At 37.2% G+C, this 14,371-nt stretch overlaps 1 protein-coding gene across 5 annotated transcripts in view; it reads right to left on the bottom strand.

Moving 5' to 3' along the window:
* The window catches only part of ptpn13 (protein tyrosine phosphatase non-receptor type 13), an 86,647-nt gene that overhangs the window by 56,174 nt on the left and 16,102 nt on the right, over nt 1-14,371 (bottom strand). For all 5 annotated transcript variants that reach the window (XM_088911224.1, XM_088911226.1, XM_088911228.1 and 2 more), the window contains exons 3-6: nt 9,324-9,493; nt 7,211-7,276; nt 6,532-6,717; nt 6,094-6,187 (exon numbers count right to left, since the gene is read on the bottom strand). In XM_088911224.1, the coding sequence (XP_088767350.1) occupies nt 6,094-6,187; nt 6,532-6,717; nt 7,211-7,276; nt 9,324-9,493 (516 nt within the window). The remainder of the gene's footprint in view (nt 1-6,093; nt 6,188-6,531; nt 6,718-7,210; nt 7,277-9,323; nt 9,494-14,371) is intronic.

The raw sequence follows: 14,371 nt of genomic DNA, 5'->3' as shown, positions 1-14,371 counted from the left end.
GCCTGTTCAACATAAAAAGAAAGAGCACAAAATGCAAAACAGCCTCTCAGACCCCAGGTGGAATGGAGGAGGGCAGAAAGTTTCTAGTTTGACGGCCTAATTCATGCAAAAGCTAGAAATATAATTTAAACTGAAATCAGCTAAAAATGAGAGTTTGCATCTGCCATGTGGAACAAAAAAGGCTGCCTTCGAGGAGAGATCTCGGAGAGCAGAAAAATGTAAGGGCAGCTTCCAGAGGACAGCTGAGACTATATTAAGCCTTCACTGTGGAGCAGGATTTCATCTGGAGGGCATCAGTACAGCCTGGAACACAGAGTCAATTTGTCCATGAAATATGGAAATCGTGACCAGACACTTTCACCATCAACAGAGATCTGCCTGTGCTGAAGAGCTCCTGGAAGAAGTAAATAATGAAACTCATATGGGAGGACACTAGTCATGGCCAAAATTTAGACAGCAGTTCTGACCAAGCTGCCAGCACACCCTACACTGGAAATGTATGCAAAGAATATAGACATTCCTCAATATCCCCAAGCCTTTTTGAGAAACCTCAAGTAGATCTAGTTGCAATCCTCTAGTGCCATAAACAAAGATTGAGCTGCTAGAGTTATGGGTGACAAAGAAATCATCCTCCCTGAGATAGGAGACCCAACTGTTGTGCCTTAATTAATGTTCCCATGGCCCCGTGAGGCAATAACCCAGTGCTGCACCCAACTTCCCCATAGTGGAGGGCAAAAGTAGAAGTGTGCTGGCAAATCCCTCCTTGCATGACAACTACACAAAAGAGATAAAATACAAAGCTTAATGATGAAATAGATGCTAGAGCAGCAATTCAGAATTTGAATCGTTATTGAATGGTGGACTGTTTACAGAATACAGCAACAATGGCAAAACAGGAGCCGTTAGAAGCAAAAACAAAACATTTAGTCCCATTAAGAAATCATATATTTCCTCATATTAACAGGAATAACTCAAGATGGACTGTCCCATTGCAGCAAGAGTATATTTTAATGACCGCAACAAGGCAATTATATTAGCGACTGGAATGGAATTATGCTGAAGGCCACAGTGTCCTTTTCAGTCTCACCCAAAAATCTCATCAAGGATGCAGTCTCTACAGTAGAAAGCCATGCAATTTTTTTTTAATATGGGAAGGGCATACACATCATCTTGAACTTCAATACAAACTTGAAATACGAACACAAATTTCACAAACAAGGCACAGATAAATATTTTATACTTTATATAACACGAGTTGTACTTGAAACTCAAAAGCTTCTGAATAGGGTTCTTGACAAACTGCACAGAAACACATAATATTAACACCTCCATATCTAAAACTGCTCAGAAGTACCAGGTTCGGAGCAGTGGCTCTGTAGCTAAGGACCTGCACCTGTGGCTGGAAGGTTGCCGGTTCGTATCCCATGGCCGGCAGAGGAATCCTACTCCGTTGGGCCCCTGAGCATGGCCCTTAAACCCAACTGCTCCAGGGGCACCGTATAAATGACTGACCCTGCACTCTGACCCCAAGCTTCTCTCCTGTCTGTGTGTGTCATGGAGAGCAAGTTGGGGTATGTGAAAAGACAAATTCCTAATACAAGAAATTGTATAAGGCCAATGTCTTATCTTAGTCTTTATGCGTCATTCACGACATTCACTTCTGCTATTTGTTTAGTTTGTAAATTGATAATTTGTTTCTATTTCAATGTGCTTTCAATAAAAAATATCATAAAACAGTTACAAAAAGCATGCATTTGAAATGGCACTACGTTTGTCAAAGATAACTTGTTTCTGCTGCCTTAATGACATTTCTAAGTACTGACAAGTCATTTGGAGTTGAGATTTTCATATTAGTTAGGAGGAGGACAAGGGATAAACATGTGTGACTACAGAGGAGCTAGGAGAAAAAGGTATTCTGCTTAACTGAGAATCTCCTGAGGACACAAGAGTGATGAAGGAAGAGGCTCAAGAATACAATGGAAATATGTATTCACACCTGCTTATCTTTGTCTGTCCCTCTACTCTTCAAATTAATTTTCCGTCATTTATGGGGACAGAAAATGTGGTAGCATCACATTGCAAGATCAAATTAACCCAAATTTACAATTTAACCAGGCAACTCTTCTATAAATGACTTCGGGTAATATAGCACAAAATACCTCTATAAAAATACTTTGAAATTTTCAACAGAAACTTGTTACAAGCTTGGGAAGGTTACATTTGGAAGGCAAACCACTTTATATTTATCTAACAATGTGGGAATTTACATTCCTGTTTGTGTAGACTTTCAAACAATAACAAATTCACTGGATATTCTGGACCATGTGGAGCAAAAACATTTTCCAGATTTTTTAAGTTAACTTCTTTTTGCTAATAAGGCAAAAGTGGAGTGGTAAATGTGTGTTTGGATTCCTCTATCAAATAGAAAAAGTGTGCGTTAGCTATATATATATACACAATTTTCCTAATTACCCTGTACATCGCAAAGAAATCTCAGGATGATTCAAAATGCGCAACAGATCAAACAAGTAGAATTTAGCCATGTTTCACCGTTTTCTTAGGAAAAATTTTCAGTAAGTTAAATCATTTTAATGTGTTTAACGTAGAAGTTGTTGATACAAGAGGAAGAATGAATCTTTATTTCTCATTAAAGAATTAGCTACACTGCAAAAAATATTTATTTTTTTCTGTACTTTACTGGAACTTGCAGAACCTTTAAGGTAATACATCATAAATTGTGGTCTTGAATTTACCACATTAGTCATCAGTGTACAAGAAGAATACCCTCTTGTAAACTACAGTGCTGTATCATTACAAAATAAGAGCTTTTGCCTGCAAAACAGCCAAAAAAAAGGTCATCTGAATTCTAATTACATCATTCAAATTAGACATGACTTCATTGGAAACAGTCTAATTTTACTCTGTATTTTTATTATAAATAATGGAGCACACAAAACAATTTGTTGTTAAACAGCCTGTTCTGAATGTACATGTAAGCCCACCAAGCGGTATAGCAATTATTTTACTTGAGCTATACATCTGATTTAAAGGGTTCTCTCATAAATCTGCCCTTTTCATTTTGTTTTCAATGTGCTGTATTAAGAGAGGGAATAATTTCCCAGCACAAAGTAATCTGAGCCTATCTATGCTTTGTGAGCTACTCAATACCTGTAATTGTAATAACTACATTACTCTGCTGCTGTTTCAGTGAAAGATAAATCTTATTTTTTGTTCTAGTCACCTGCCTGAGATTAGAATTTAAATTTAGCAGTGAAAGTCAAAAAGACTTTTCAGAATGTAGCCGTCTGAACAAGCCATCATTCTTATAAACTATGTATGGTGGAGCACTGAAATCTGGTACACTTATGAATGTAACTTGCCATAGGGAATCCCACAGATGTCAGCAAGCACTGTGCAGCAGCGTGTGATGTCATGTAGCACATGCAAGCCATCACGTGCTTCCAGGTGTATACCGTCAGCGTCTGAATTTCCCCTCATCCTATTTGTAAACTTGTCAGGTGTCACTTCTTCAAAGTGCACCGTTTTTAGAATTCAACAGCTCAAAAAAACTACTGCAATACATTCTGTCCTCTTTATCCACTGCCTGAACCTAAATAGTTGCACAACAGGTCTTCCCAAAGAAGCATCAAGTAGGGCAGAAACACAAATAATAAAAGAAAGGAACACCTTAGCATACAAAAGTGCATTCCTATTACACAGTATCTTAAGCTACTCCAGTTTATACCTCAAACTCAAAGAAATAGGTTCGCAGTGATGCAGCTCATACAGCAAACGATTTTATGGGTTTCATTCTATGATGAACCTACTTTCTACAAAATGAAAAAAAATCATGTTAATTAAAATGTAATGCTTCCAAATGATTAACATTTAATTAATTTGACCAAAAACTAGCAACACAAAGCATAAATTGCTTCCAAAAGAAACACATGGTACAATAATAATACAAACTCCTGCTAAGGATAGGGTACACTGACATTTTTAAAGGTTCCTTGACTACATTTGGGCTGGGTTTTGACGGATGAAAATCTCTACAGCACAAAGCCTTAAACAAGCACAGGCCCATCTACAGCAGTTCTGTGCTAGAGCGAGCACCCTTTTGGAAGCGATTTTTTAATTGGCTTGGATTCAAAACAAGTCTAATGATCACCTCTGGGAGATAACAGAGGTTTGAATGCTGGCAAAATGTTGCACAGTTCACACTGCATCAAGCCTGTCAGAACCTGAGCCTTCCTGAAAACAGTCTGACTCACTTCCTGCTTTATTCCAGCTTTCTGCAGAATGCTTTAACAGATTCTCAATTGAGCACTATGCACCAAGTTTCAACCATTATCATGGGGAAAAAAGTATTTTGCAAAAAGGTTTAGTAAAGCGGTTAAACAAGGTTTCTAAAAGAAGTGCTCCAGGCACTCAAAACTCTATTCTAGTTGCATTTGCAGGTGGTGTACTTAGTGACATTCTATCAACTATGGAAAGAACGAAATGAAAGAACAAATACATGAAATAAGTAAAATCTTCCAGTTTCCTATCTTTATAGCCACTGGAACTTACAGAATAAAATCATTACAGTAACCATTAAAGCAACAGAACTTGTGAGGACCAATCAGGGATGAATTGCTAATTTTATCACCTCTTTACTTAAATTCTATTCAATACAGTTCCTCTGTTACATGCTCATTCCAATACTTAACACAGAGTCCTGGCACACTAGAATGAGCAGGGTAAATATTGGAAATACAGGTTTAACAAAACACCTATCACAAACTGGGGCTGACCACTGCATGTGTATTTTAATGTGCTCAATGCAGGACTGATTGAAGACAGTCATGGATATCAGGGCTTGGCAGCCTCCTTCTGCTTGCAACCTTTCTTGTGTTCTCCTTTACATCATAAATGTTGCAACTTATGAGCAAATTCAGCAGAAAAGAAATCTTTTGTACGCTTTCCTCAATGTCATAGATGGAGTTATCAATATGCAAATTCAAGATGAGGTTGTCAGTCATTATGAGGTCACTCCATTAGTGGAAGCAAGATGCCTGTTGCACAACATCTGGCTAAATTACAAGTTTCAAACATATGGGTAGCTCATGAAGCAGAACAAAACCTACACTTACTTGTACTGTCCATCCATTTTATAACTAAAGTAATTTACTTACTACAATGAAAAAACAGAGAATCAGTTCTATACCTTGCCATTTCTACATTTTAATGACAAAAACTGTGCATAGAACATATAAAAGCCATTTCGTTATCTTGTATTGTAGATCTGTAAATGACATTTTATGACATCTGCCCAAATTATTTTCTTTAAAAACCCTTGCTGTCTAAGTACTGTAATTTGAGTGCAAGCTTGACTGATTCTTCGATTCTTATTACAATTTGAGCTGTTTTTTTTCCTTGACCCTCTAGTTTAAATTCATTTAAATAATTGTGCTTGATAAGGACATGCTCTGAACATTATATACTGTAACTTGTGGTGCTTACCTTATTGACAGTTTGGATACATTTGGGTTTTGTACTTTTATACAAACATATGAAGACCATTAGGGGAGTCTTAACACATTCTGACAGTACCAATCAGGCGGGTACTGGTCAGAGTTGGGGAAAACGATTTTCAAAAAGCAATCCAGTGCTGTTACAAATTACTTATGTAAGGGATAAGCAAATTATCAAGATGTTGAGAGGAAATCACTGTAATAAGTAAATTATAGATTATCTAATTTTAATTGATCTATAATGGAGTGTGTATAGTTACCATGTAATATAATACATTATCTCTTTTTCTCATGATTTTCTCATAATTTAACAAAAAAGTAATTGCTTACACTAACTTGCAAAATATATTTTCCCTAACACTGAGGATATTGCTTCATTCTGGTGATGTCACTAAGTGAAAAAAGGAATCCCACAGTCCTGCTATTTTGTGCACCAGATTTGACTGCAATGACACTACACTTTGAATATGCCTCCTAACGTCTTAATAACCCTAGATGCAGGTCGTATATTTGCTGCCATCACTCAGTACCTTTCAGGAACTGCAAGACAAGACATTCTCTGGAAATCAGTTCGAGTTACCTGAGGGCAAGCCTTTGCCTCTCAAACGTTCTCGGATCTCCTTGCTTCGTTCTGGTAGTGACTCCCTTTCACTTTTTGACAACAGGCTATCCAACTGCAACACAAACAGAAATGTAACTTGTAGTGCGGTTATGTTAGAACCAGAAATTAGGACTATTCAGTCGACTGACCCACTGTCAGAGATTTCTATTAATCAGCGCCATTACTGCCGGAGATTTCAATTACAGAGGTATAGTAATACATTTAATAATAATGTTAGCAAAAATTACTTTGACAGGCAATGCTGATTTACAATTTGAATAACCTAGCCTTTTACTTTGGTTCTTCAAAATAGTCTTTTTTCAGCTTTTTAATTAGCACAAATTAATGTTTAGGAATTTTTAAGAATGCCATTTTTGAACGCAAGATTTAACAAGGTAAGAAAATGATGCATATTACCTGAGATAGACTGCCTAATACCAATCTGACTAGTTTCCGGATGTAGGAGAAAGAGGGCTCACAGCTGGTGTTCCTGACGTGCGCGCTACAGGCATCTAGCACAGTCCGCACCGATACTCGAGTGTGATCGGCATCATCACACATGTTCAGCATTATGCTGTTGAGATGCTCTCCTAGATTGATTGGCTGAAAGAGGCAGAAGGAAAACATTATTTTGGTACTGTTTTTTAAAGCAAGACCCTCAATAATTTAGTCTTTTAAAACATGTCTTTTAAAACAACAGACTTGGGATATTCACCACTTCTGATCTTTGACATTGCTGGGGGGGTTGGACATGGAGTTTAGCAAAAAAAAAGTCTATAAAACTTTCCAACGCATGTCTGGAGAAACATTTATGCTCAATTGTAAATATTTCTAAACTGCACATTAAAAAGTGGTAAAAATGCAAACAAATGAAATGAGAAATATAATTATGCTGTTTGTTAGAATAAACATAACCAAACATTTAGACGACTCTTTTGATGCCTGTCTGCAAATTAAACTTAAATACTGTAATTTCAATCCTTCAGAACTCTGTTAACAAAAACACTCAAAAGGAATTGTAAGACATGAGCTGTGGTGTGATCGTTTTTTTTGTTTTCATTAAGATGAAAAGTTGTTTTCTCTCTGGAACTCTTACCTGGCTCTGGGGCACTTTGTAGTCTGCACCCCAAAACAAGGTCATCCCCAAAGAGTACATATGCATCTGTAATGAATAACAGTAAATATTCATGAACCAAAGTCTGTTTAGGTCTAAATACCAGTTAACATAGTTCAAAAAAGAAAAACACATTGCAATATCCAACAGTTTCAGGGCTGGCATTCACTAATGAGGTTTGCTTAGTAAATTCTTGGCAAAGGTTCTTAAATTAAGAACTTAAACTTTACCAACAAGAGGCCATTTGGCACAATTTCATTAAAGACTCAATAATTATATTGAGGTGTTTCTTTAAAAAACACCTTTTTAACTTGAACAAGGTGACTTCCGAGTTAAAAAAGTATAGGTTCTTTATGAAACAGTCATTAAAGTCATGAAACAATTATTTCTTATACTTAGAAACTGGTAAATATGCTAAAATGTTGTCTTTCAGCTTCTGTATAAAGGCTCTGTAAGGCCATTGAAAGCCCGGGTGGTTCTGAACCTAGTAGGTTCCTGGGACCGTAAGGTCTTGATTTGAGGAACAGGACCGGAAAGAACCACACTGGATCTGGAGCCATGTTATCCTGTACTGTGACAAAGGACCTGTGAATAACAACCATTTTCTTACTTTTTTCTTACCATTTTCTTTACTTGTTTCACATTCAGTTAAAATCTTTTGTGTTATAATCACCAACAACAAAGATAATTAGTAACAAAATAAGTAACTTTTCCATGAAAGGTCATTTCCAACAAAAAGAAAGAAGTGGAGCAAGTCAGTGCACCTTCTTTTACTGGCTGATGATCTCCATTCTTAAAATCACCTTTGATTTGTTTCCCCAGTAAAACCTTTGTTTTTGAAGTCTTTTAAAAGTTTTTTGTTACACGAATGCTGTCCTGAGTTGTGTGCGCCACAGGGAGACATACAGTCCATAACACATGAGAATGGTATCCAGGCAGAAAGTAAATAAATCAGTGAAGTGAAAACATATTTGTGAAGTAAACTAAGTGAAACAGTTAACCTTGTGATTACTTCCAAGCAATCTTAAAACTAGTTACATTGTTAAAAGCTTGATTCTTCAGGAAAAGCATAAGCAAGACCCCTGGATCAAGTAGCCAAGTAAACAAGAAAGGCCGTAACCTTCCTTAAGGTATTACATTATATAACTACTCTTCACTGTTCTTGTAGAATTATGAAGAACTATTTGAAAATAAAAAATGAAATTTTAAATTAAAAGCAATTCCTAATTCCTTATATCACAGCTAAAATGTTACCAAATATTCTTCTAAGCAAATAACGGACTTCGTTAAGAATGTTCAGTTCATGTAACTGATACAAATAAAAACATTTAGAAGTGTGCAAAGTAGCAGCTGAAGCTGAAATGCTCCTACAGCATGAAGGCAAGCTGCCACAGCTTACAGTTTTCTCCTGATCGCAGTTAATTATAACTACTGGCATACATCATGCTCACCAGATTCAGAAAAAAAGCAAAGTGGAGCCTAAGAACTAATTGATCACACACAGAATATATTCCATTTGTTTATATTAGCCCCAGCTGCAACATACACCACATGCTAGTGTTCACATTTATTCTAGGAAAAAACTATAGAAATCCTCCCTGCAATGCCTTTGTCATTTGTAAAAATAAAAGACTGGTCCTATCAAGAAAAGAAAGTGTTTCATGTCAAGACTATTTTACACTGCTAGGTAAGATTCCACACTTACAGGAGCAACTGGTTTTTTAGGGGTAACTTCCTCCACGTCCAATGTTGAAAATAGTATTCATAGAATATAATACATGGGTTTGCGATTTTCAGTGGAAGTGTCAGCATTAGATCAGTTAATACTGTATGTCCTTTCACATTCGAATTCCAATGCTGGTCTCCAACACAAGCAGCACATTTCAACTGACTGAGAACATAATTCAGTGGACTTATATTTAGTGATGCCAAGCATAAAATGAGTTTTCTTTCTTGAGGAGTCTTCTGTGGTTTACAAACTAAATGATACATCTTTACCATCAGAGACATTAACTCGTTAAAAAAAAAAAACAACCACCTCGCACATGCCTCTGCCCCGACTCCACCCAGGCCTAAGGGGAAACCTGTACCGTACCTTCTCGATGTCTGACAGGGAAGATGGGGACAGCCCTTGCAGGATCTCGGGGGCAGTGAAAGCACGCAGATCCTGCTGAGTGACATTCTCGTCGGTGAAGGATACATTTCCAGAGGGGAGCAGCAGCAGAGTCCAGGGAGAGATGATAAACCCAAGGGCAGAGGGGTCCGCTGAAATCAAATGCAGCAGAAGTTATTAAAGCAACAGCCCCAGCCCCACACAAACACTGTATGAACTGTATTTTTAGTTGCAGGCCTAAGGGGTGATTTTATTCTTTGCAGGTTTTTTCACTTTTCTGGGAAAAAAAGTAGCTTAACACGGTCTTATATAGTAACTACATACAAGAGACCTCATTTTAGAAAATTTTCACTACCGGATAGGGAGCTAAACAACCAAATTCTTAAAAACTACAAAGTGCAAATTAACAACTGCCAACAAAAATACAAATCTAGACCTTTGCTAGTTTTGAAAGAGCAATAAACAATCCACTATACTGTAAATATGACTGAAATTCTTCAGTATGAAGTAACCTTACATACATTCTGGAACGAATGAAGGCTGGAATCTTGGGGGAAAATGTTGAGACAGAAAGACAATGTATCTTTATCTGGGACAGCTGTCACAAATAATATTAATAAAACCTTAAGAATTAACTGGCCAGCTGCCATAGTTTTGCAGCTTTGCAATTAAATGGACAACTTACCGTACATAAAAAAAATCCTAAATCCTTGGCTGTAGAAAAAAAGCAAAGTAAGATCATGTATTAACTATCTTCACAAAAATGAGCTCGGCAAATAAGACTAGCCGCTTAGGATTTAAGAACTATTTTTTCCTACTTTGAACCAAACAGCCAAAACGGAAGCTTCTATTTTAAACCAGCATTCCTCCTCAGTTTGAACAGACAGGATAAAAGATCTATTGAATAACTAATTCTGCTGTTATTAAGTATATTAGTAGTTTATACTGAAAAAAACATCATTACATGGTCCTTAAATATAGCATCTTATCAAGAATTCATACACTGATCCATTTATTTACTCTCTATCCTTATTTGATATAGAAAAATACACTTTCAATCTATTTTTTATTTATTGCAAAATACTGTGAACAAGTGCCTTTTTTTAATATAGGTCTTTGCATCACGGAATTAAATGGGTTTTTAAACCCACAACAGAAAAAAAACACATCCTGCAAGTTTTCACTTCCAATGATCCTTTAGGCTTGCAGTGCATCATTCAAGATGACTAGTACAATTCCTAGAGATCATGTGGTCAAGTCAAAGAAAAAAGTAGAAGTGGACCAAGATAAAGTGTAATGAAAAGTGGCCATCAAATTTCCCAAAACACAATGTCTTCACCAAAAGACAGGAAGACTGAAAATATTTTTGTATGATGGAGAGTCACTAGTCTGCCTTCCACCCTGGTCATATAATGCTTCAATCTGACTATTCCTCTACTCGGGTAGCTCACAAACTGATCAACTTTGAAATACAGTAAAATTAACCTTTTTAGCAACAGAGATAAAACTAAGGATTTCACTAACTACTTGTTGTGACTGGTTTCTTAGGTCTGTCACCTTAGCCTTGTACAACGCATACTGTAAATTCTGTATTATACATCTTTTTGGGTAGTAGATTTATTTCACACAAATATAATTCAAATTACGTTGAAATATACAAGGTGTTTTACTATTATATTCACATCCCAAGACTATCCATGCAAATCTGCTTGAAATATATTCAATAACTAGAAATATCCAACATATGGTGCTAACCTATTAAAGCTGTCAGCAGACATGACATAAGCAAACCACTACATCCAAAATGCTTCATAAAGTATAAATTTGATACAGTGAGTTAAATGTCCATTAGTCAGACTACATATAGTAACACTAAAAAGGAAGCTGGTCACAACCTGTGAATAAATCTTACTATAGAATCATAACTATACCAGAAATATTATACAAATACTGTGTAATATTATGGTCCAGTATTAGCACAACTTTTTCCAAATCCCACTTCTGAAGTATTTTTTCCAAAACGTCCAACACATACTCTTGCAAAAACTCTGTGGCCTGCTTGCAAGGAGAATATACATGACTCCACCTTCATCAGCAAATCTTAGCACTCCCTGATAAGTTTATTTTAACAGCTGGTTCCAATACTATGTGCAAGATCCAGCATACCAAATATGCACACATCGGTCTTAAGCCACAATAGTGTTTTATGGTTACAATTATCTGGGCAGTGGCAGCAAAAACTACCTGGACCGAGCGGTATTTGAAAGTTATCACAAGCCAGAAAAATTTAAAAGTAACACAGCCTGTTCTAAACCACACATAAAATGTGTTCAAATACAAGTGAAAAACCACACCACATAATTTACAAACCTAAACTTGGCTGAAAATACCTCAAAGATCATCAGATTTTTCTCATTTCAGAGTTAATTTGAAATTAACTATTACATTTGTAATTTGGCATAATATCAATGACTATACAGTGCTGACATTTAATGCAAGATACAACAAATATTTCCATCACGACATAACATATGTCCAAGTTTTTTTAAATGTTAAAACTTTCATATATTTCTAGGACATACACAGTGCGTTTTCCAGGATGCCACAAAGGAATAACTTTACTACTGGAGATGCAACACCAAGTTGCCATTTTCACTTGTATCCAGAAATTTGTACAGTATATACCTACCCCTGTCAATGACTAAAGAAGTAGCAACTATCTTCTGTTTACATATGGTAAACAACAAGATGCAAATATAAGTTCATTTCCATTTTTAATATTTTAACTTTGATTTAATTAGAAGCAGCACAGTGGCATGGTGGTTGGTGATGTTTCTTCACAGCTCCAGGGTCTTGGGTTTAGACCTCAGCCATGAGTTTGTGTATTTCCCTTCCCCTGCTCCCCGTGTCCTGATGGGTTTCTGCCGAGTGCTCCGGTTTCCTCCCGTCTCCGAAACACATGCTGTCCAGGATTGATTGGCGATTTTAAATTGTCCTTTTCTCTCTGTGGCCCTGCTGGACTGACATCTCTTCCAACAGCAGAGCCATCACCCTAATGCCCTGTGCTTCTGGGATAGGCTCCAGCTTGCTGTAACTCTCGATAGGATAAGCAGCTCACTGATAATGGATATATGGAATTACTACTCGGCACTGCAACACAGAGCAAAATTAAATTTGCGAGCCAGTTATTACATGATATTTCTATAGCAGTTTTAGAACAGCAATAACTTCACGCTATCATAGTAAAAATAAAATCTTTGGAAAGAAAGCATTTATAGTGATTACATTTAAAAGAATTACTGTGCCTGAATCACACTGAGATGGGGTCAGAAAAACTATTTATCTTTGCTTTATATAAAAGTATTTACTGTCCTAGGTTTTTGGATGGTTCCATAATTCCTGGGAGCAGAAGACTTAAATCACATCTAGTTAGTTAAGGCTTTGATAGGCTTAATTGATTAATAGCAAAGTTGCAATGAAAACCAAAAGGCACAAAAGGTACTCCAGGACCAGCATTAGGATATACTGCCACACAGGTGGCACCTGAGCAAAAAAAAATCGCCATTTAATTCCAAATCTGGTATGCATCACTGACTAAATCAACATAGGGCAAAATGGGGTGCCTGTACAGACTGCAGCCATTTTATTTGTAAAATTCAAACTACCATTGCCTTGGGAACTGCTGTACCACTTCATCTGAAACTTATCACACCTGCTTTTAAGCTTACTGTACACCTCACAGGCTGCAGCGATATGTTATACACTCAATCAAGGCCATCTGCTCAGTGAAACTCACCCTGCAATCCTAGCTGCTGCTGTTCAAAAACACTTAGGCCACTCCAAACATTTTAGGAATTGTGTTCTAGTGACAATGAAATTCACCTGCAGCAAAAAATAAAAGGTTTCTGCAAAAACCTGTTAAGATGTTCCCTACAGTGCAAACTGTTCCCGAGCAAAAAACAATTCTAAACTTTCTGTACACCCTTCTACCTTGGTCTTGTGAATGCAATTTTGCTCTCTCATCTAACGCTACTGTTATTTTAGAAAAAACTCTAAACAAGTGGGCAGGTTTCATCACACTAAAACCCACTTCAGGTTTGTACCTCACGAGTTGCAGGAATTGTTTTTACAGCCATAAACTCAGGCGATATCTCTGATCCCACAATGGGGTGGTGTTCAGTCTTATGGTGATAGACCAGGCTTCACCAAATGCATTGTCAGGGTATGAAACTTATCAACAGTGAAGAACAAAGATGATCCAAAAACGAAAAACAAAAGCTTCTGGGCTCTAATCTGACTTTTCAGGTCCCTAACTATTACTGACCAAGCATCACATTGGCTGTAAAACAACAAAACCAAACAATATAAAATCACTTATTTCTGCATAGAAAACCCACCTTGACCACCACCTCTCTTGGATGCTCATCTCCAGTTCTAGTTTTTCTTTCAAGGTCTGCCACCTACGACCTATATTAAGGGAGGATCTGCTTCCTACTCCCACAAAGTTGTTAACCAGCTCTCTAGGAAGAATACACTCCCTGGATTTATACTGTCACCTGAGCAATCACCTACAGGACAGTAAGCTAAGAATCAAGAGATGGCACACCACAGGTCATTGTCACGGGCTTTCAGGAAGTGAGACCCATTTTGACTTGCCTAGGAGCATGCAAAAGTGCTTGTGGTTTTCTAGTTGTCACTAAACATGCTGCAGCATGACACAGCAAATAAATCACACAGAATAAACACAAAACGATGACGCTTCTTTCAGATTATTTGTTTCCTACGCAGCAGTCTTGTGTGCATCCTGAAACCAGAGATTACATCACACTCAAAAAGATTTCAAAAGGGGAATTATCTTGTTTGGCTCCAAGCAGGCCAGTACTTTCAAAGAGAGGCAGGATGTGCTCTTCACAGATGGGCACCAAAGGCCCGATGACTCCATTAGCAGCTCAGAGCAGCAGCTTTCCGATCCTCCTTCTTGAGAATTGAACCAGTGTACAACAGAGCACTTTTTGTGCTTCTCCTTGTGC

The sequence above is a fragment of the Atractosteus spatula genome, chromosome 3 (assembly GCF_055471065.1).
Source record: "Atractosteus spatula isolate fAtrSpa1 chromosome 3, fAtrSpa1.hap1, whole genome shotgun sequence".
Classification (NCBI taxonomy): Eukaryota; Metazoa; Chordata; class Actinopteri; order Semionotiformes; family Lepisosteidae; genus Atractosteus; species Atractosteus spatula.
This window is presented reverse-complemented; position numbering and strand designations above follow the sequence as displayed.